Source organism: Pieris napi, chromosome 9 (genome assembly GCF_905475465.1).
Source record: "Pieris napi chromosome 9, ilPieNapi1.2, whole genome shotgun sequence".
Lineage (NCBI taxonomy): Eukaryota > Metazoa > Arthropoda > Insecta > Lepidoptera > Pieridae > Pieris > Pieris napi.
In genome coordinates, this window is record NC_062242.1 from 2,325,934 (window position 1) to 2,349,799 (window position 23,866).

Consider the following 23,866-nt stretch of genomic DNA (forward strand, 5'->3'; position numbering starts at 1 on the left):
ATGAACTAGCTGCCCCCGCGTTTCGTTTCTCCTTAATGCCTAGCCTACCTTTTTACTACCAACATGGAACATTTTGCTCTGGTACCTCAGAGTTTGTTCGGTTTTCCGGAATGAAAACTTTTTTAGGGTTTTCTGTGATTTTTCTCTATATAAACCTCAGAGTTCAATTTATAAGATTTTTAATAGCAAAAAAAACTAGAATTGTATGTATTTTTGTATGTTGTAGGTATCATAAAAAAATAAAAACAAAAAATTTTGTCTAAAAAATAAAATTTTTTTTGGGGTGATCCCCTTATCACTTAATGGGTTGAAATAAACATAATAACCGATTCTCAGATTTACTGAATATGCATAAAAATTTCATAAGAATCGGTCGAGCCGTTTCTGAGGAGTATGGGAACGTACATTGTGAACATTGTGTTGTTATTCAGTTGAAATTAACGTTCCTAATTTAGAACATTTCAGAGTAACATAATCAAAATGTCACCGACAGCAGTGTTCGTATATGTAAAATACTTTGGTAGATATCCGTATCACCACGACGTCCGGCGTTCCACAACTGAGCGTTTCTTAAGGCATTTATTATTTATTTCCGAACCAATTCGACCAATTCGACAAGAAAAGAACATGACAATTCTTAAAAGGCCGGCAACGCACAGAACCTTTTCAATGTGAGTGCCCTTACCATCAGGTGAGCCCCTGCCCATTTTCCGCCTGTTTTATAAAACAAAAATGCCGTCCAAGAGGTCAATTAACTTAGAGATAGCGAATAAAAAAGAGATGAATTAATTGTGGTCTTACGAGAGATCGTGTAACTTCCGTCGTTCGCACATTACGTTTAGTTATGCATGTCGCCGATATAACCTGTTCTTGTCAAAGATTAATGCGATCAAGGAAAAATTATTCGCTTATTTCTTGACTATATCTTACTTAGTTCGTCTAGTCCTTATGAAAAATATATATATTTTTTTTTATTGATAAAAAGCTTGCCAACGCTCGGCACACTGACACATTAGTAAAAACAAACACAAAATACAATTTTTAATGTGACAAGCACTTAAAGGCAAACATGAGATACATATAGAGATCATAACCTATTATTAAACAAAACAAGCATTACAAAAAAAAAAAACAATTACTAATCAAAGATAAAATTCCAATTACAAACAACTAAACAAAAATCAATTTTATAGTGTGAGGGGAGCAACTATGTATATCCAGACCTAGCTCGTTTAAAATAATGCTTAATCTGGACATCGGTAAGCTTTGACCAAAACGCGTTCTACGGAAAGGAGGGACAAATGGAATAATGGGATGCCTGGGGTATCGAGAGGGTACACGAAACTTGATAGATATAATTTATTTATTTTGTATTCCTACAGCTAAATAAATTATATACAAAAAAAATATTATAGTAAACACGTAGCTAAACATGTATTCCACATAATAGGTTTATATGTTTACGAATTAAAGGGGGATCAATAAAAATTATGTAATACGTAATTCTTAATTCGGCCGTGCTGTGTCCTTCACGAAGTGTAAGTGAAGGCATGTACGTGAGGGTGTGTATGTGGGGTGGATATTCTTAAATTCATACAGTATTACTAATACTACCGAAAACATATTAATTGAAAATTGAAACTAAGTACAAAATATTCTTTATAACATAAAACCTAAACCTTTTTAAAGCAAATTATAAATAATGCAATCCCTGTGAATTTAGCCAATGTGCAACTAAGTATATCAGTCTCGCATGCAATAGTATCGCGCTCGCGTATAATAGTTATATATGATTATAAGCGAGATCAGTTCTTATAAAATGTGCTGTATATTGTTCATGAAACCTTAAAAGGTAATAAAAATGTTTTAATTAGAAATAATAATTGGTTATTTATAAACGAGTTGAAGAATTCAGTTTCATGGTTATAAAATTGCAAAGTATCATGAACCTATTTGTGTTCATGATACTTTGCAATTGTGTGTAATTTATTAAAAACAATTATTTTCTCTGATAATCTTGAAATTAAATAACATTGTTTTTAAAACAAAAGAGCAGTGTTGGACTAGTGGCTTTAGCGTGCTACTTTCATCCCTGAGGTCGTAGATTCGATCCCTGGCTGTGCACCTATGGACTTTCTTTCTTTGTGCACACTTAACATTTGCTCGAACGGTGAAGTAAAACATCCTGAGGAAACGGCTTGCCTTAGACCCAAAAATTCAACGGCGTGTCTATTTTAGACAAGTAGGTGATCAGCATCTTGTGCCTGACAGCATCTTGTATTAGATTAACAAATTATCATGAAACAAATATAGACATCTGAGGCCCAGAGCTAAAAAGGTTGTACCGCCACTGATTTCTTTATATTGTTTAGAACTAAGCGAATTTAAACACTCTCGTAAATAAATATTTTATAATCTAATCATATAATTTTTATTATTATTATAGTCAGACTTGATATTTTAAATTGAAATGTCCTCAAACTATCGATTAAATTTACTTACACCATTATCATGTGATTTTTCAAAAATCTAACTTTATTGGTGATAGAAATTTGTGGGGATCTTTATAAACATTTACTTTCAACTGCTCGATATAAAACAAGTCGTGCGTTTTGGTAATGGCAACTCGATAAAAGCGAAAGCGGTTTATTGCTATAATTTTATTGTAATTTTATCGATACACATTACTACTACTTTGTACCAATTTAAATTAAGCTTAATGGACCAGCTACTGTTAAGTGCACTTCAATTAATGATTCTTTATTACTTTTAATAGACACCTGCTGTTTGAACGGAGTTTAATATTGCTTTTACGATAGTTTTATCAGTATGAAGGATATGAAACGCTCAAGCTCGCGGCGATGTGTAACCAAAAAAGCTTATTGAGGGAATTTTCTTTGCATAAATTGCGATCTATCGAAAAATTCTTGTTTTTTTATTTTTTTACCATTGGCTTTACAAGAAAGCATTAAATAATTTAAAATTGAGAAAACATTACATTGTGCGATGGGCCTCATTTCATTAACATTTCAAGGATCGTCATGCTCGCTTAAATGCCATTGCTTGTGGCGGCGTCCATGCGTCGGGTTGTCTCTCTCATATGGCGAGGGGGCCGACGGCTGGCCATGCGTCATACGTCGTGAATGGGTGCTACTTATGGTGACTGGTCGGACTTAAATTCGTGTATGCGGTGATGTTAGTTATAACTAACAATAAATAACTAACATGCGTGTTGTTCCCACGACAATGTAAGTGCGTGCTCTATTTCACTATGCCTCCTGCTGATAGTGGACAAATCTTTGTGTTTAGTTTACTTAATTATTATTAATTAACTATTTATTACTTATGATGTCTTGTGGAACGTGGTATAATGGTTGCCTTACAAGCATTGTGTAAAACAAAAAACTTGTCGATTAAAAACGGAAAGTTTATTGCCAGTTCTTCTCTTCCGTTCTACCCGCTTGATTTGAGAACTGGCAGTAAATGTAAAATTAGAAGCATTTAATATGTACAGTCAAAACCGGTTATAACGACATTGAAGGGACCGTATAGTTGCCGACGTTATATCCGATAGTCGTTATAAGCAATGTCATATATTATATATACACAAGTATAGTTAATATGTATGTACACTATCTACAAGTTATATTATCATAGTTAGATATCTAGAATAGGTAGGTATGGGTTATAATATGGTATGTTAATTTTATAATATGTAAACGAGTCAAAAATATTTATTACGAAATAATTAGGTACAAAAGTAATCAATCATTTTGGTCCAGTCTCAAATATTTTTTGCATTTTACGTTTCATACTCCTTAAGGTATGAGTATCACCAGTAACAAACTGTTCGTTAAAGGCAACAAATTTTTGCAAAATTGTTACAGCCTCCGAAATCGTTGTTGGCTGAAACTGTTCGTTGAGAGAAAGTGCGTAGGTAATAATATGCCTAAATATTCATTCAATGCCTTTAAATAAGATTTAAAATCGTTTGTATTGTTTTGTTTTGCTGAGAAAAGAAGCGGTTGGTCGTTATAGCCGATGAATATCGATAAAATTTCGACGTTGTAAGCGATATGTCGCTGTATCCGATGTTGTTAAAAGCGGTTTGTTTACTGAATAGTTTACTAGGGATTCGGACGGGACCATACAATCTGGTTGTAATAACCGATAGGTCGTTGTAAACGATGTCGTTATAAACGGTTTTGACTGTATTTCTTTTTTGACGTTTATTAGTGTACATTGTGTTACCTACAGGAATTAATGATTTTAATTTGATTTTCTGAAAGAGTATCTTTTTGTTCGAAGAAATCTATCTGTTGCAATCTTATCTTCAAAGCAAGCATGAATATTTTAATAACGTCTACTTAATTTTCTACAGAGTTAGGAGTATAAACCTGGATAATTGCTTAACGTAATTACTACATGGCACAATAATGAATGTATAAAAGCAAAAACATGTCGACACATATTTTTAACGATACACTTTGGACCTATTTGAATTAAAAAAGGTAAATATTACTTTTAATATAAATGTTGCGTACAACATAATTAAAAAAGAACTCAGTGGCGCTACAACCTTTTTAGGCCTTTACCTCAGAGTTCTGTGTCTGTTTTATGATCATTTGTTAAACTAACAGACATACGCCGTCGACTTTTTGCATCTAAAGCGAGCCGGTTTTTTTATTATTTTATTCGAAGTGGCGTTTATGTTTTGGGTGAGCTTAAAAGCTAAACAAAATGAGAAGGAAGAAGAAGATTGAACAAAAGGAAGAAGTGGCTATTTGATACCGTCTTCGTTCCTTGCATCTTTGTAGTTTGTTACATTCATAGACGAAAGTTCTTAATTTTAAATGTTTACAATACAAGTGTTTTCTAAAGCGGGCCATAGACGGACCGCATGTTGCAGTCAAGACCGACTGTAATATGGGGTTTGCTCAGGAACTGCTCGAGCGGTCCGTGTATTGCGAATATGAATTTAGTATGGAAACTGCAGATCGCCGTACGGCGACCGCATATTGCAGTCGGTCTTGACTGCAACATGCGGTGCGTCTATTGCCCGCTTTATTGTTATAAATTATACAGGTCGAGTTATGATATTAACTTACCCAACATTTGAAGTCCAATATAATGTGGAGTCGCAGTTCATGAAATATACTTAAAACTAACATTATATAATGTATAATATGGCTGTCGACAAGCCGCTTTCCTCACGATGTTATACATTGCCGTTCAAGCGAATATTACATGCGCACATAGAAAGAAAGTCCATCGGTGCACAGCCCGGGATCGAAAATTCGGCCTCAGGAATGAGTCGCATGCTAAAACCACTAGGCCAACACTGCTCATATTGTGTTTATTAGTATAGATAACACTCCTTTTATTATCCTTGGCTTAAAAGTAAATTAATGTATGTAGGATTAAGATACATATTTTTATTATTCAAAGACAAACTAATTTTGAATACTCAACTGTTTAGTTTAGCTTGAATAATGGATTCTACCGCGAAGAGACAACAAGTCGTCGGCGGTTACTCTCTTAACACCAAATATTATTCCAGAAATGTTTATTCAAGAGACACAATTGACGGCACCGTGTTCTTCAATTGTTTTTCTTCTAATCTTATTGTAGCAACGTTCAGAGTTTTCATAGAGATTTTCTTGCTAAATTCAAACAAAGATAATATCGAATCCATAGACATTAAATCTATGCTCCGAAATCCACTTCACGGCTTAATCAGAGCGGTTATTTGAAATTAGAATTGCTCACCACTTCAAACTTAGAGTCCACATTCGATTTGAAACGGAGCAGATTTTCTGCTGCGTTTTCAATTCAATGATGGATTATTGCCAGTGTTTGTTGATTGATAACTACGATTCATGACTGCGAGATTTCATTTGTCGGCTCAATCAATTTGTACTTGATTGCCGCGTAATCAGCACTATGATAGTATAATTAAGTTGCTATTACTCTGTATTTCTCTTTGATCTATGATAGAGTTGATTAGAGGACTTTGGAGTTGATTGACATATGGTAATAGACTGGAAGTCTGGGGATCCTTGGAGTGACGTTTTGACAAGTTGGATCCGGTTTTTATATTATACGATTCGGAATGGCGACAATCCGCAAAAGTTTTTGTTGAATAGAAAAATTTAAGACTTAGTTATTTTGATTAGTTTTGAGGTTATACTTCTTTTGGCGCGTTAGGAAAAAATGATGAGAGTAAATTTTTAAGAGGCGCGCGTCACAAAAAACCGACACCCTGAAGTTTTTTAAAGTTTTTTAAAGTTTTTTATACAACTATTGATGCTGTATTTGTACGATATTTATGTGTTTCTACAAGAATATTTGTATCATAGTTTAGCTATCTTAAGCCTCTTGTAACTCACATGTCTACTCAACTCCAACCAATGAACGTGAATTAAATAGTAAATATCAATATAAGTTGCATGCAAAAATAAAAAAAGGCTTCTTTATTTATGTAGAAATATTTTTTGTGATATTTAAATAAACTTTATATAGATAATGCGTTATAATAAAACTTTCAACGTGTTAAATACCTTTTTTCTATTGCTAGTGTCGTTTTTTCTACCAACGTAGAATACATATTTTGAAAAGATTTTTATCTTGTTACGCTAAAGAAGTATACTTCTAACGCGTGTACACAAGTACCCATAGGTTTTTTTTAAATAGAAACTAGACGTTAGAGGTACAACCAATTTGGTGCTTAGTAAAGGCTGTATTATCTATATGGCCTATTCTTCACCATTAATACCCTACGTTGATTGGCTGACCACCGATCAAATGGCTGTCCACCGTTCGCCACCTTGATTAGATAGATTAGATTAGACCCTTTGCATGCGACTTGTCATTTGTTTTTCAATTTTCATATAATTTTTTTTAATACTATTTGGTAAAGACAAGAATGGCTCACTAAACTAAGGTAATTATAAGTTTTCATCTTAATTGTTTAATTGTCACAGTATGATCTTAGTTAGCACCTGTGCTGTGACTACATAACGTACTAATACTCGTAATAAAACCCATATAAAATTTAATTAATTTTAAAAGTGTATTAACTTTAAAACGCATAAAAGTATCTATAGTTCTTATCATTTATTTATTAAAGAAAAGAATAAAGCCATGTTAAAAAACCATTATTTGAATCTAAACCTTAAAACATATAATATAACTGAAATATTTTATTAAAAGGAGTCCCTTTAGGGAAGGTTTCGAAGATACGGCCTGCGTTCCCCCTTTGAATAGCTAGACTAATTCTTTGTCCGAGGTATTTCCTTAAAAAGCCTTATAGTCCTAGACCCCAAGGACCAAGGGTCTCGACACAGAATGGGACAAAATCATAACTCAAACTCAAACTCAAATCTTTATTGCATTCCTTATGTACATAATTTATTACAATAATGAATAAGGACTTTAGCTAGGCACAGCAATGTTATGAGAGGGCATGCTTTATTATAGTTCATTATATTCTTATACATTCCTATTCTTATAAGATACATTATTTATTTGGTATATTTACTTTGGTTTTACGTTGCGAAAAGGTACTTAACATTATTTATAAACTTAACTTTTATAAGAAATTAAAATCTATCAGTCAGATACTCTGTAACAGTGTAATAACATTTCTTACATAATAATTCCTTTAGAAATTTGATAAACCTCAGGTTATTTGTTTCATTCTTCAAATTTTCTGGTAATTTGTTATATATTTTTATGGAGGAGGTCCTGATTGATGTAACTTTAGTCTGGATGTAGGTGGAATCAGTTGGTTTTTACGAGAAGGTCTTAATGAGTAAAGGGTTTTTGTATCTTCCCTTTTTTTATACATATTAGGATATTTGCGAATAAATTTACATGTTTCAAGTATATATATGCCAGGTAGAGTAAGGATATTGTTCTGAATGAAGTGGGGCTTGCATGAGTCAGTATTTCCTATATTAACTAACTATATTCGTTATTTCATTTCATTCATATTCGGAGCCTAGACCTGTATTTGCAAGCTTTAGCTTTTTCTTTGAACATATTTATTTTGAATCTCTAGATGAAGTTTTTTACGTGTATAAAGAATGTATATGCTATGTTATAAACGTTATTCTGGGGTTTTGAGAGTCAAATTATAATACATAATGAAATATAGCTATAGCTTACGTTCTTCCGAAAACGATATCCTAGAAATCCTATCTCATAACTCTTCCTTTGTTAGTGAATCCTTTAAGAGCAATGAGGCTATGGAATTCACTGCCCGTCCCTAAGCTCCTTCTCTATCTTTCTTTAAATCTCTACTGTTCAAGCATTACCTGTCCAAACCGTATCCCTAACTTTCGTACTTACTGATCTGAAATTATCGTGATTCATGTGTCCTTTTTTTATGATTTTTTCATTGTTCACATATGTTTTAATTGCTTTGTTTTGTTCCATTATTTTTGTCCAAATGACTATAATATGCCTTATGTATTTTTGCAATTGTTGCGTGTACCTTATCCTTTAAAAAAAAATTGTCTCACAGTGGTTGCCTGTAAGAGATCGCTCGAAAGCGATAAGCCCGCCAGTTGGCATTTTTTTATTATTACAATAGTTTTATACACACAACGAAGTGTTAATAAATAAATAAAATAAACAAGCCAAGTTCAAGAACAACTATATAATACAACCTACTTACTAGTAATTTAAGCTTTTGCAATACCCTATATACCTTTCTCCATTCACGCGTAAAGATTGTAAGGATAACGTGTGCGAAGGCTTTAATAAGCACAGCTAGACGTTAATTTAACGTTAATGTACAAGCTTTTGACCCGGCGTTTGACGAGATAATCTGATGTACGTCATTCATGGAATATGATGGAAAGTTTTGTTATAGGGATGGGAAGTAAATATGTACCAGTCTTAATGTGTCTCTAAAGTTTATATTTCATTACAAATTTTACTTCTTATTAATTGTTTGTGGAAACAACGGTGTGTGTTTGCGTAAGTTAAACAAACCTGACTAATAATTGCTTTATCATACAAGAGCTGTGTTGGCCGCGCTGTTTGTATTTAATTTATATCCGTAGAAACAGATTAACATACTTTTTGACAGACTGAAATAAGTATAGCATAGCTTTGCTATTCGTGGACTGATCGATTTATTAAAATAGATTAAATACATTTCACCATGTAAGTCTGGGTATGTGGTTTATTTATGATTAAGCTGATTTAGCGCTATGGATATTTTTAATACTCCTTTTAAGCATATTCCGCGATAGTTCAAACAAGACGAGGCTTAAATAGTCGATGTATGTCCAGGCTGTGCGAAACTAAACTGAGTTTCTGCGTGTTGAGGAACGTAAAACAAAACACGACTACCAGCCTGGTAGGCAGGAACAAGGAAGTGCAACTTTTCGAGTAGTGAGAGTCAAAAGTGTCAATTTTAAATTGCTCACACGCATACTTCATACGTATCTTAAAAATAATGAGTTTAATGAAGTTAATTAATTAATTATGGCTTAACTAAAATCTAGTTACTATGTCCCTAAATTAAGAAATTATTGTTATTTTAATTAAAATTATTTGTTTGGAATTTGGATCTGTCACCTTGTTTCATGCAATAAAATCTCTTGACGTTTGCTTGTCCTATACGTGCGGCCATGAAATAGGAGGATCACATGTACTGTATAGATACCCTCCGAAAACTTAAAGAAAAAAAATCCCAACAAAACACAATGTTGATTTTGTTATTATTATATTTTACTGACCCTGAATTCGCTTAATTAGGTTAATGGTTCAAGGTCTCGGACGCGGACTTCTTTCCTTTAAATACCTAGAGATTTTTGTTTAACAAATAAATGATTTTTATTGTAAAATAACGTGTTGTGGCGCATGATCGGTATGTAAGGTGTAGAGGCATATTTAAATTTAAATAAAAAACCTACTTTGTGTTAAGTACAATTTTTTTACATATATTATAATATATATAATGTTTTCGGGGCTAGACATTTTATAACAGGTCTATGGACAGATGGACTGGAGCCTAAAAATTAGTTAGGCCGCCCATTGAGACTAATTACAGCGCCCATGGACATTTCGGAATCTTTATCCGGCAACGTCGAAATTCAATACATTTTTGACGTTAGGCAGACTTAGAACTGAATCTCGGTTTTGAATCTTACCCATGGATATTTGCAATACTAGGTGCAAGTGCATACTGGCCCTTTAGTTACGCTCTAGAAATGGAATGTTTGATGCTTAATAGGTGTATTGAGAATATCCATAGCGCTAAATAACCTGCATCATGAGTACACTCCACACACGTCACGTCACAACACATCCGAGTTAGGTGTTACTTAGTTAAATGTATTTAATAATTTTTATTCGTTTTTACTTTCGTAAATGTTTTTTTTTGAGAAATAAAGTCTTTAAACCTAAATGTTTGAACCTTTTTGTATATATTATGGTCCATCCATATTAGTATAATTATGTTAGTAGTTTTATGTTCTCTAAAGTGATATCCGCGTATTAGACGACTGGTCGAAAAGTTTATTGGTATTACCAAACATTGATATGGGACCCACTTTGTACGTATTTCACTTGTGATGAAATCCGAACTTTCACTTTTTGTAATATAAAACCGAGTGACAGAGTGTTGACAGCATTCTCAATTTTCATCTTTATTTGTCGTTTCACACGTGATATGCTATATTTTAATATACTCGTAGTATTATACAAGTATATCTATTACCAATTTTTTTTATTATCCTTTATATTAACGCTTGCGAAATTGTGTGAAACTAGAATTATATTTATTAATACGGCATTATGACTGTGAAGCATATATGTAGTATAGAAATAAAATGGAAATGGAAGAAAATACAATACAGGATTTAACTTTTTAACAACCTAAAAGATAGTTTATATACTTTATCTATTTTGTTTTGCTAAAAATATTACTGAAATTCTATCAAGTATTCGTATAAATACGTTATTTATTACAAATTTATTCATGTAATATATGTAAGTAATGTGATCGAAATGGGTGTCTTCCAACTTATAATAAATTCCCTATGAACTTGTAAAACAAATTTCGGAGCCTTTGAAATTGGATTGGACCTTAAGAATAATTTTATTTCACTAAGTTTGGGAACTTCAGGGTAATATTCAAAGGGAAATAGGTTTCTGGCAAACCAGCTTTGACATATTCTTTAATACGATATTGTTGGGAAAGTTTAGCGGTTTTGGGGTATCGATTTTATACGTTATTCGAATTGGCATTCCAAATATTTTCCTTTTACGGACAGAATTTGGATTATATCTTTTATACTTTGTGAGGGTCCTATGACTATTATACTCTGCTATCGTGGTATTTTATTAATAATATTGAAATAAAGATTAGCGTGTATAATAAATTATTTTGTTTTTTTTGGAAATGTATGTAAATTTATCAGGTACAATTAAAGAGTCAAAATGTCCAAACACAGTATATACTACTGAGGAGACGGAAATTTTATCCTTCGTTTGTTTTATTTATAGCCAATAAGATCAGGCGTAACAAAAAATAGAAAAGAAGAAAGAAACAAGTTATAAAATTTGTAAACAATGTGTGGCCTCGATTAGGTGCGGACGGCGTGCAATTAAATTCTCTATTTCAAAATAAATGCAATATGCTATTTACGAACCATCAATAGGCAAATGAGTACCTCTATAACTTCGAAACTATAAACAGTTTGACACTAAAGTCAATCCATTGCTAAGTGTAATTGTCAAAATCATATAAGCTCACGCTTTTATTTCTTATTCAGGTAACCTGGGTAAGTCTGCTATCCCCATTATACCTTTTGTCATTTGTTTTGTAATAATTAATATGTCAAATAAATTAAACCTACACGTGCCAAGTTATTACACAAATGTTTTCCTTGTCCTAGTTATATAAAGTAATCCCACCTTATCACTTGGTAAGTATTCAGTATTCGCAGGTGCTTTCGACTTTATCGCTCCACTCTAATAGCAAAATACCCGATACGTAAAGTGGGACAAGAAATATAGGCATTTGAATAAGGTGAATAAATCTTTAAGGCGCTTCGTGATTATCTATAATTGCTTGGAATAGGTGAGAATGGTGTTGTGATTTTTGTGCTGATTTTCCATTGTTTAGTGAGTGACTGCACTTACAAGAGAACACAAAATTAAATATATATATTAAAACATTGTGAAAAGGGCGAACTTTATTATTAATAAGCTTTTACAGGTATAGCGAAAAAAACAAAACAATGATATACATTATACAATTTGTAACGAAGTACATTTAGTATAGAAATCATGAGATTTTATTTTTTAGTAATCTTATTATTGAATATCTGATTTATTTATTGGTAATCTCACTTATCCGTATTATAAAAGAGAACAGGTTATAATGTTATTATGAATAATAACATTTTATTTTTTTAAATTATATTTAACAATGACAGAGTATTCTCTCGCTGTATTTTCAGATACCCTGTGCGAGATAGGTGTCATCTGGTACTGGTATTGTCTACCAAACTACTTAAAATTTCGTATTCTATTAAATAAAACTTATTTAAGTCGTAATTATTGTTAAATATCCCTTTAATTATCTTTAAACAATTACAATAAATGTTTGTTATTAGATATTAAGAACACGCAGAGGGGTAGGAAGAAATTTTTGTATTTTTTTTTGTAATACTCATCATCACGTCTCGTTGGTTTCAGGTGTGGTTGTGATGTCATGGTGGTGGACAGTGGCGCTTATCGCGGTGTTGCCGGTCCGCGCCGCGCCCAGAGCGGCATCCGGTGAGCTATTTTACAGTAAGCATACTGCACTACTATGTTTCATACTTAATTCTTAGAATCTCACTTCTACGTCACCTCTCATTACTTCGTGTACTTAAAATAATTAGGTTATTTTTTTATTCATCATAAATATGAAACAAAAAGAAATAGAAGGTAAAATGGAATTATAAAAGTGTCAATTGCTTTACAGATACGAAACAAAGTTTTATTATTAATAATATTAAAATAAACAGAAAGATACCAATAATGTGTACCATAAAAATATACACACGGGAATTCAAAGAGTACATATACACATACAAGGAACAACAATCACAACAAAGCTTTTAATTGGAATTCTAGTAATTACTTAGGCGATATTGAGATATTTGAGGGACAAACGTGCTCTTGTTGCCGAAGTTGGATTAAAAACAAAGAAATATGTTTTAAGTTCAAATAGTATGTAACTGATATACTGTATACTACGGTCAGAAGGCTTTTTTCTTGAAGGACCCAGTAGAATTGGTTCGGAAATACTTCAGTGCGCAGCTGCTTCCACATAGTTATGGTGCGCGGCAAAAACTGCCTTAAAAAAACGCTCAGTTGTGGAACGACGGACGTCGAGGTGGATTTTTGTATTCTGCCTCGACGTCCGATGATGAAACTCAGCTTCTGGTATATGCTATACTGTTTCTCTCTGCGCTATAGTCACCTGAAATTCTATATTACGGCATATAACTTTGAGACTCAATCAATAGCTATGTATTTTTGTGTTTAAATTCATAGATACAATTTATTTTGCGTGGCTTTTTCAACTAGACAGTACAAAGCTACGATGCATTGGTTGTACAACATTTTTCAGCAGCATGACAGACTCGAGCGGTAAGCAAGTTCGGCTCTGTGCTTATAACTATATGACTAGAGAAGTTGAGGTAATTGCTACCGCGGCTAATGAATGGTCAGTCACTTATTAGATAGCATAGAATCTAGATAGATATTTAAGCAATATAAAAAGTTGAAGAACTATTTTGATATGCATTTGTCGCGTTCCTAAACAAGACTGCTATGGTTATATTTATACAAACCACAGCGGTTTTCTATTATATTCAAATTATATTATGATTATATTAAAAAAAACATTTAATCATATAGGTAACACATTGTACACTTATGACTTGTCAGTAAAGAAATAAAATAAAATATTTATGTAAACTAAATAAATTTATAAAAAAAACATAAATCAATCACAAATATCTTCATCAATGAGGTTGTAATAAATATATACAAATTCATAATTCCTAATTATAATATCTTTTATATATGTAATATATATCTCTATGTATACACAATTGGACACTATGTTTTGGACCTCTCTGTTTAGTAATAGGTACTTTTTCTTAGTAGGCATGTAGATCGGACTTGAGTTATATATCTTTTTTCATATAAAAATATATTTTAATTTCTAGTTAAAATACATTCGTGAACTAGCTGTAATTACCTAGCACTTCGCTAGGGTCTGAACTTGAAAGCGTGACGTACTAATTGCTCATCGTCATGGGTGTTAATTAATGAACTACAATTTTCTATTTTGCGAAAGTGTTAAAGTATTTTTAGTATTATATAAAGTCTCGACATAGGGGCCCATTTTTGCGCCTGTTTTTAATGGCTAAGTGTGTGCCGTCTGTGCATGTCGATTTTTGGGGCTAGTACTCGCCGACTCAATTGTTATTATAGTGCAAATAGAAAACAAAACATCTATTCGTGTGTAGCCAAGATTTAAGCACGCGACTACACACTAACATTGCTCATTGTATTTTTTACTTCGTTGTATACATTTTTATGTATCCAGAAATTTAGGTAATTTGAATTGAATATTGTACCTTACATAGTAGTACATATTATATTTGCTTTACGGGAATGTTATTTTCTACAAAATTTAATAGGCATTTAACGTTAAGCAATAAGAGTTTCATTTACGTAATTAAATACGAATGGTATCAATAGCGTAAAAGCTCAAAAAAGCTTCATTAAGTTTTCTTTCATATAAATGGTACTATACAATTTTTACATCACTCTAATCGTAAAAAGTTTGATAATATTAAACTTAATATCCCATAAATATGACCGTAAAACACAAATGGGTTAAATATAATTCTAAACAGGTTGTGTGAGTAAAAGTGTTATTTAAATATGTACAGGCTTAACAAAGCTTTAATTATTCACAGTGAAAGAGAAACGAAGAAAGAGATTTGTTAATTTGACTCTGTCACGTGTACTATTGTTTCGTGCGGCAGATATGTCCCCAAAAATGTTAGAAAACGTGAAATTTAAATATCTACTAGACACGCAATTTTTCATAGATTCTACAGTCAAAATTAATTTGATAACATAAATTATATATTTTAATAATGTGATAAACGAGCTAGGTCCTGATATCCATAGTTGCTCCCCTCACTAGTGTGTTTTATAGTTAAAATCAATTTTTTGTTAGTTTTTTGTAATTTTTTTTTGGATTAGTAATTGTTTTTTTTGCAATGTTTGCTTTATAATTGTTTTGATTGATATTTGTATGATCTCTACATGTTTGTCATGTTTACCTTTAATCACATAAAAATTTTCGTTTGTTTTTACCAATGTACACTGGTACCGAGCGTTGGCAGAATATGCGAGCAGAATATGCGAACTTTAGATTGAACCACCATAACATTTTTGTACCATATTTTGAAAATAAATTATTATTATTATTATAAAAAATGTAGGCGTAAAATATTAGGACTGTAAATCACAAAGGGAATCTTAAGCACGTAAGGCAGTGAGCACGTAGCAAAGTAGCGAATAATATCTTGTGACGCCAACGCACGATGCGCCTTGGCCTATATTTTTTCTTGGAACTTCACATAAACAGTATGACTAAGTTGAGTTATTATTGGAAAACGAGCATAGATTTCTTGCTTTTGTTTAGGGCTGGATCTGATCTTCGAAATTAAAGATAAAAATAAAATATGTAAATAAATATCACTTATTCCACGTCATAAAATTTGATTTTGTAGGCATTCCTACTCATCGGCAAAGAAGACGGAGGGTGTAGGCCGAGAGAAAAAGCCGGCGTAAAAAACTCTCGCTACTCTTTTAAAATAGCAAATCATCACACAACACTTATTTTAAAACAAATAACGTAAATTATAAGTAGCCTGTCTAGCACTAGTCCCAGGCCCTTTTATCAACTAGATAATCGTTAACTTTATAGTAAGCCTTTTTACACAGCTATTCTTTAATACATTTTTTAAATTTATTAAAAGGCAGAGCCTCTGGGATTTTGTTAAAGAAGAGTATCCCTTTTCCCAAAAAAGAATTACTAACTTTAGATAGTCTAGTACGGGGAAATTGCAGCCTGCGTTTGTTCCGAGTAATAACATTGTGCGAATGTTCTATTCTAGTAAACTTATCACTATTTTTGTATACATACATAATATTTTCATAAATATATTGCGAGGGATGATGAACTAGCAATCCTATATTTATAAAACAAAATAAAACGGTATAACTAATATAACGAATGACAGATTGTATAAATAATCTACGTTAATTATTTCATAAGAGATATGCAACATCTTTCATAACCTATAAATAGTACTAATTTTATTATTGTTTTTAAATTAATTGATTTTGCCATTTTTTACTTATTCACATAACGTTTTATTTATTTCAAAATATACAAAACTGTTTAAGCCTTATTTGGATTTGTCAAATTGGTTACACATTTTAATTTCATTAGTTCATCAATTTTTTTTTAATAACAATCCATAATCAACTGTGTTGTCATAGTATTATTTAAATTGTATCTAAAGCATGACCTGTCCATATCATATCGCTAACATAATTCAGAAATTTTCATTAAATCGTTTATCAACATAAGAAGATTTACACTTGCACTTTCAATATTTAAATTTTCCTTATCGTGCCTTGTTGCTTTTGGTGAGTGGTCGTACTTGAATTCGTGTATGCGGTGATGTTGGTTATTTCGACTATGTGTTTGCGTGTTGTTCCCACGAGAATGTAAGGCGTGCTCCTATTTCACCATGCCTCCTGCTGATAGAGGACAAATCTTTGTTTTTAATTTATGTTATTATTATTAATTACTTAAAATGTCACATGGGACATGGTGTAATGGTTGCAGCTCCTTACAAACATTTTGTAAAACAAAAAAATGCCGATTATAAAGAGTGGCGGAGAGTTTATTGCCAGTCCTTCTCTCTGTTCTACGCTCTTGATTTGAGAACTGGCAGTAAATGTAAAATTAGAAGCATTAATATGTATTTCTTTACTGACAAGTCATAAGTGTCCATTATGTTACCTATATGATTAAATGATTTTTTTTTTACTTTAAGGTTCAAATAAATACTTTAAATCCATACAATGCTCGTAAACAACATTGTTAAATTTACGGAGGCAAAGGTTTATCCCTACACATGTCCGTCGTAACACGGAGTAATGAGCTTGTTGACGGGATAATAATATATCACATAGGTCAAATGTATCTTGATAACTCTCAAGGGTCTGCTTAGGCCATTTATCATTAACCACATTGACTTAGGCTGAGACATTACCACATATATCGAACAATAAACACTATATTGTACTTTTGGAATCAAACATTCAAACATGAACTCGACAAGCTAACTTTAATAGCAATTTCGACAACGGAATTAAAAACTGATTTTAATGATTTTAAATTTCCAACGCAGATATAACCATGACACAAGATTTATACATAACCTATGCGCTATTTATTTAATATTTTCTTAGAAGTGATTCTGAATACATTTTTTTATGTAATAGGAGGCAAACGGGCTGGAGGCTCACCTGATGTTAAGTGACACCGCCGCCCTTGGACACTCACAATTCCAAAACGCTCGCAAGTGCGTTGCCCCCTTTTAAGAATTGGTACGCTCTTTTCTTGGAGGACCCAGAGTCTAATTGGTTCGTATATACTTCAGTGGGAAGTTCCTCATAGTGGTGGTACGCGGCAAAAACTGCCTTAAGAAACGCTCAGTTGTGGAACGACGGATATCGAGGTGATACGGATGGTATTTTTTATTCTGCCTTGCAGTCCGATGATGAAACTCAGCTGCAAGTATTAGTCCGAACAACTTCTCTGAACACTCTCGTAGTAAATGCGGTAGAAGATGCTGATACCGCACATCTCTACGCAGTGCCAAGGGATGAAACATGACATTCTTTTTCAAGTTTTTACCGTAAAAAAAATCTACTGCAAGCAATTTCAGGCAAATAAAGAGAACCAGCTCAATACTCAGCAGAACTCAGCTACTAAATATAACGTTCATACTAATATTTTAAAAAATTAAGTAAGAAAGCCTTTTCAGCACCATTCGCAACGCGATAAACAGTGTTTAATGCCTGTTCACGTAAAAGATTGACTCGTAACTTTTGCAGCTATGTATCCACTGCTTTCAAGTGAATTAAAAATACCTTACAAAGATGTTATTACACTTACAAAATCATGTATTAAAAGTAAATGGTTTCAACCATCAAATATTTATGTATTTTCCAAACCATTACGAGAACGCACTACATTAAAGGCCGGCAACGCACTTGCAAACCTGGTGTTGCGGGTATGAGTGGCGGTAAACAGTTTAAGGGACGCATTTGCTCGTTTGCTTCCTGTCCCATAAACAATATAAAAATCCACAGATTAGAATAGTCCTGTCAAAATATGTCAAATCGCTGACAGTTCGAACGCGTATCTTTTATTATTTTGTATATCGTAAATATGCCATTCGGTTTAAGTAAGGGCATCCGTTTTTTAAATAAACTCACAATGCGTTGTACAAGTTTTATCAAATTATACATTGTATATGGTTACGCCCGAAAAACGAAAAACTTTTATGGTTACACCCTCGTCAATACGTAAGTCTTATTTTGATGTTTCATACATTGACTATCCAACACAATGTCTTTCTATGTGACCCAGTAGCTGGAATTAACTATTGAGGAGCTGGGAACCATGCCACATGTATTTTTTTACTTAAAATGGTGGCCACATCTTACCCAATTTAAAACACATTTTTATTCATTTATTTAGCCAATAACGTGAAATCAAACAAACTATTTAGGATGCATTATAATGTTAGTTTACATTTGACTATTGCATAACGAAGCTATAACGCAAAGCAAAGAGAAAAAGAAGGTTATCCTCGAAGCGTTCTATATGAAACTTTCCTTCCCCTATGAGAAATAAATGGAAATACTTAATAGAAAATATATAGATATACATAAGTAGGATAAGCCCCGGTCGAGTTTGTTTATTGTATGAGATAGGATGTCAGAAAGTTTATTATAAAAGCTTACAAGAGAGATCGGAAACTGCCTAACAAGATAGAAAAGCAAACTCCGTCATGTAACACGGTCCCAGGATATAAGTAAACTTTTGTGCTTTGAATAGATTTCCTTTCGTTTCTGAAAGCTCAATTTTTGCAATTCTGTAGAATTCCTCTCGAGCTTTTTAAGTTATATACGTATTGATTCCATTGAAAAAAAACATATAGATAGATATAAATAAATAAATAATAGAATAAGGATTACATAATACAATGGCGATGAATGCTAGGCAACCCTGTAAAAGGAAACAAGCTTTGGTGATATATTATATTTATGATATGATATTGAAGAATTTTAAAAGATTAGAAGTCATGCTATATCTTGATTTCAATGTAAGTGGTGTCAACCAAAAATGTACTGATACATTTTATTTCTATCCAAAAGACGGAGTTTAAGGAAATTAAAATTTACCTGCTTTTAAAGTTTTAAAAATATAGCTGCCTTCTTACTTCACCATTGCCTGAATGGCGAAGTTAATGAATATATACTAGTCAGTCTATTCCCACCAGAACAACGATAGATTATCTAAAAATGGATTTACCAATTTTGAATAAAATTATTGGTCTGTGAAAATGTCAAACCAAACCTATCAAAAGACGTCAACATATAGAAAATAAGAAAACAAAACATATGTAGATATTCTATTCTATGTTTTTGAATATTGGTATTTTTCATAAGTGATTTCCTCGATATTTTGTCTTGGCTGTAAATCGCCGCTCCATCATTGCCCATTAATTGGTGATGATAGGGGCAACAGCTGAGCACATTTCCCTCCCCAATGGACAGCTAAAATTTATTATCTGTAATTTTCTTTATGTTTGCAACGTCGCTGTTACAAATGCGTCAAAATTAGATACAAATTACTGTTATAAGGTCCAATTAGCAATCATTAAATAAAAAGTACTTATAATTGTTTAATGTATGCCTACAGCGATAACTTTTACTTTTTCACTACGCCCTAGCAAGGTCATGAAAGTGAAATTATTAACCTATATGTGTCTGATGTTAGTGGAAAGTAAAACGGTTTCGCTTTCCTTCAAATTACCTTGATGGGATCACGCATTGTGTGAGCCCTTAGTGGTGCACATACGTTTGATATTTCAGAGATATTCTCATTTGTGGTTAGAAACTGTCATAATGCAATAGATACGAAAGCTATATAGATTTCGTGGTTTCAAAGAATTATATTGAGTGATCTATTGCTACTATGAATGTGTTCTTAGCCATCAAGTGCCAGCCTAATCTACTAATTATTGTGTGAATCATTGAGGTAAGCCGATTGCTGTGTGCCCTTAATTTGAGAACTGGCAGTAAATGTAAAATTAGAAGCATTTAATGTATTATAACTAATTATATTTCCTTTTTTGACGTGTTACCTGCATGAAAAAGCTAAAATTAATGATTATTAACTTTTGAGTTTTATAACTGAATATTTTAGTTGCGTCGAATAATTCTTAAAAAAAACATAAACACATAATTTGAAAACCTATTGTACAAAAAGGTTAAAAGAAAAGAAAAGGTTTCGATTTTGTGTCCTTTGGAGTAGAGGCTCTTGGGCCATGGGGTTCAAGTGCACAGGCGCTAATTAAAGATGGCGCCTGGTAGATGGTACCGTTGACCCCAGAGCTGGTGCTTTCCTGGCTCAACGAGGAAATTTTGCCAGCATTAAAGATACATTGCCACAGGGACCCAAACTTTTTAAATTAAAACCTACAGGTTAAGAAAATTGTAAATACTGTATATTTGATTGTTACGATTACGAATAAATGTTATAAAAAGGTTAAAAGTCTTATTTTTAATTTTCTTATCTTAATATCACATTAACCTGCGTACACTTACACATACATTTTAACGACCAATAACTCGCAAAATGCATGCCGCTTTGCTTTACGATCAATAAAATATCGCAGCAAGTGGGTCGCAACTTGGGGGCCCAAAAATTAATTCTGATAAACAATTTAACGGTTAAAAAAAATCTGTGGCGGTAAAACCTCTTTAGGTCTTGGCCTCAGATTTCTGAATCTGTTTCATGACCATTTTTAAATCTAATAGGCAAGTAGGTGATCAGTCTTCTTGCCTGACACTCGCAGTCGACTTTTCGGGTCTAAGACATGTCGGTTTCCTCACCGTTCGAGCAAATGTTAAATGTGCACATAGAAAGAAAGTCCATTGGTGCACAGCCGGGATCGAACCTACGACCTCAGGGATGAGAGTCGCTGAAGCCACTAGGCCAACGCTTTTTATTTTTTTTATTTAACGGTTATTTTCTATAAGGCTTGCAGCAGCTTGGTGTAGCAGTATTGGCCTAGTAACTTGATTGTGTGACTCTTACCTTACGACAGGTTCGAACTCCACCCGTGTAGCAATGGACTTTTCTATCTCTGTGCTCATTAAACACTCGCTCGTGAAGAAGGAAAACATCGTCAGGCACAGAAGACGGATAGATGGTCTACTAGAAAAAAAACACATGAACGCGCAACATAATACTGAGCTTGCGAAGACCAAGGGTTGTATCGGCACTAGCTTATTGGTTTTGCTTACACAATTAATCAAAATATTACGAAATCCCCGTAGACTGATTATAGGGTGGCATTATGTGGTCCTATAACCTATATGGGTTTGTACTGTCGATGGTCAAGATTTTGGAAAATCATTATGAGTCAACAATTCGTTAGGTTGTAATATTAATATTGTCTCGATTTTTCCACAAGTTAGAGAAGTTTTCATCAAGCTGAAATGTGACCAGCTACTCAGTACTCCTGCCTTGAAAGTTCTTGAATATCACATCAATTCAGTTTCGAGTTTCAACATCGAAGACATAAAGTATGAATAGTGGAGACAATGATACGAGTAGAGTACTGTGTGAAGTGCCCGTAATTGAAATAACTAGTGACCGTATTTTGTGGTAATTAGTGTATTTGGGGCTTTTAGTGAAAACAAATTCCTCGTAGATTTATTTAAAAATAAACACATGAAGAGATCTACTGGGTCTTCAATCCGATCCCGTAACAATGTCATAACAATATAATATAGGAAAAAGTTCTTTGCGGTTCTTATAGTTGACTTGTCATTTGTGTCAATTAAGCACGAGGACATGTACAATTTGGTTTTATCTTTTTAACATTTACACACACTTAAATTTTGGTTTAAGAGTTATGTATTATTAAAGTCCGCTTAATTTGATTTTGATGGTCACACTTCTCTTTAATCTTATTGAATCTTATGAATTACACAGATCGTTATATGTAATTATTTTATTTTAGTACACTTTGTTTCACAGTGGAGAAGTGAAAGCGAAAAATGATTATGACTTTTGATTGCTGGTTATATTTAATTGATTGTAATTATGTAGATAGTTTACAAAGATTGTATAGAGGTATAGGATTTTTAATATCATCTATAAGAATATTTACTAGTCCAGTCTTCATAACTGAAACTTCATACATAATATTCCTCATTATAATATTGTAATCAGTTAATTTATCATAAGTTTTTTTAAAATCGAAAGAGTTCCAAATGCGTTGTACGTAAATATCTTTAGGCACTAAACTTGACAAATTTAAATAAAAATATTACAACATTCGAAAGTGAGAATGCTGATATGTATTTTTCATTGAGTCATAAGTGTCGGTATTTTTGCGGAATTATCATCAAATGAGTAAAAAATTAATAACGATTGCACCATTTTTACACGCTTTATATTAGCTTCACCTGTATGTATGTATGTAACCGACTCCTTCGGACTCGATTTTAACCCACTTTTAACGGACAGATTTAATTCAAACTTTGCGCACCTGTCAAAGATCGATGACAATGCAATAATCCAAAAAAAAAAAAAAAAAAAAAAAAAAAAAAAAATTAACTAAAAAATAAATAATAGTTTTAAAAAACTAGAACACACTAGGGCGCTCTGTGCCATATTTTTCGTCTATCGAGCAACCCACGCTTTTTCACAATAATACCAGTATTTTTTGTATATTACCATTTTCAGCCTAAATTAGGAATTATTTTTCACTTTTTAGTTTGATGTGCTTTAAAAGCGTGTGTTCTAGTTTTTTAAACTATTATTTTAAGTCACCAAAACCACTTCCAATAGCGATACCGACTAATCAAATAATGAGTTTTTGTTTCGCGCGATCCAAAGGTTGTGGATACGGATATTGAGAGACTACACCGAGCAGAGAAAAACGTTAGGATATTGCTGTCGCTGGTGGAAGTTTAGAGTATGGTCGCAGGTACTACTGGCAGTTTTCGATTAACTTTTTACTCATAGAATGATGATTCCGCAAAAATATACATAGCCGTCAAATCTACGTAAAAATAATAATTATTTCGAAACTTAATAGAGTTTCTTGCCCATACTTCTCCACACGAAACTACCTTTTCTAAGGGGCAACTAGAACCATCTTTATATTTCATTTGACGCTCAAAAGTACCATTTTAGGTGGTCTAATTGAAATAAATGATTTGACTTGATAGTTTAAATTCTTCGTTAGACCGTACATGCTTCCTCGTAATATTTCTTCATAAGAAATCTTATTAACCTATAGTAACAGGCCGTAATGTTTCCCTAACCGTTTCCGTAGCTAGTTAGTTACCCAATTCCTTTAAGCCTTAGGGGAGAATTTAATCTTACAAATCAAGAAATATGTAGATATTTTGTCTTCTTTACTTTGGGACTCTTAAA

General features: G+C 32.7%; 1 protein-coding gene across 3 annotated transcripts in view; it reads left to right on the forward strand.

The window, feature by feature from the left end:
• Positions 1–23,866, forward strand: part of LOC125052581 (serine proteinase stubble) — a 108,332-nt gene that overhangs the window by 51,734 nt on the left and 32,732 nt on the right. For 2 of the 3 annotated variants that reach the window (XM_047653507.1, XM_047653509.1), the window contains one exon: positions 12,721–12,816. In XM_047653507.1, coding sequence (XP_047509463.1) covers positions 12,721–12,816 — 96 coding nt within the window. The remainder of the gene's footprint in view (positions 1–12,720; positions 12,817–23,866) is intronic. The other variant, XM_047653508.1, reaches the window with a different exon arrangement.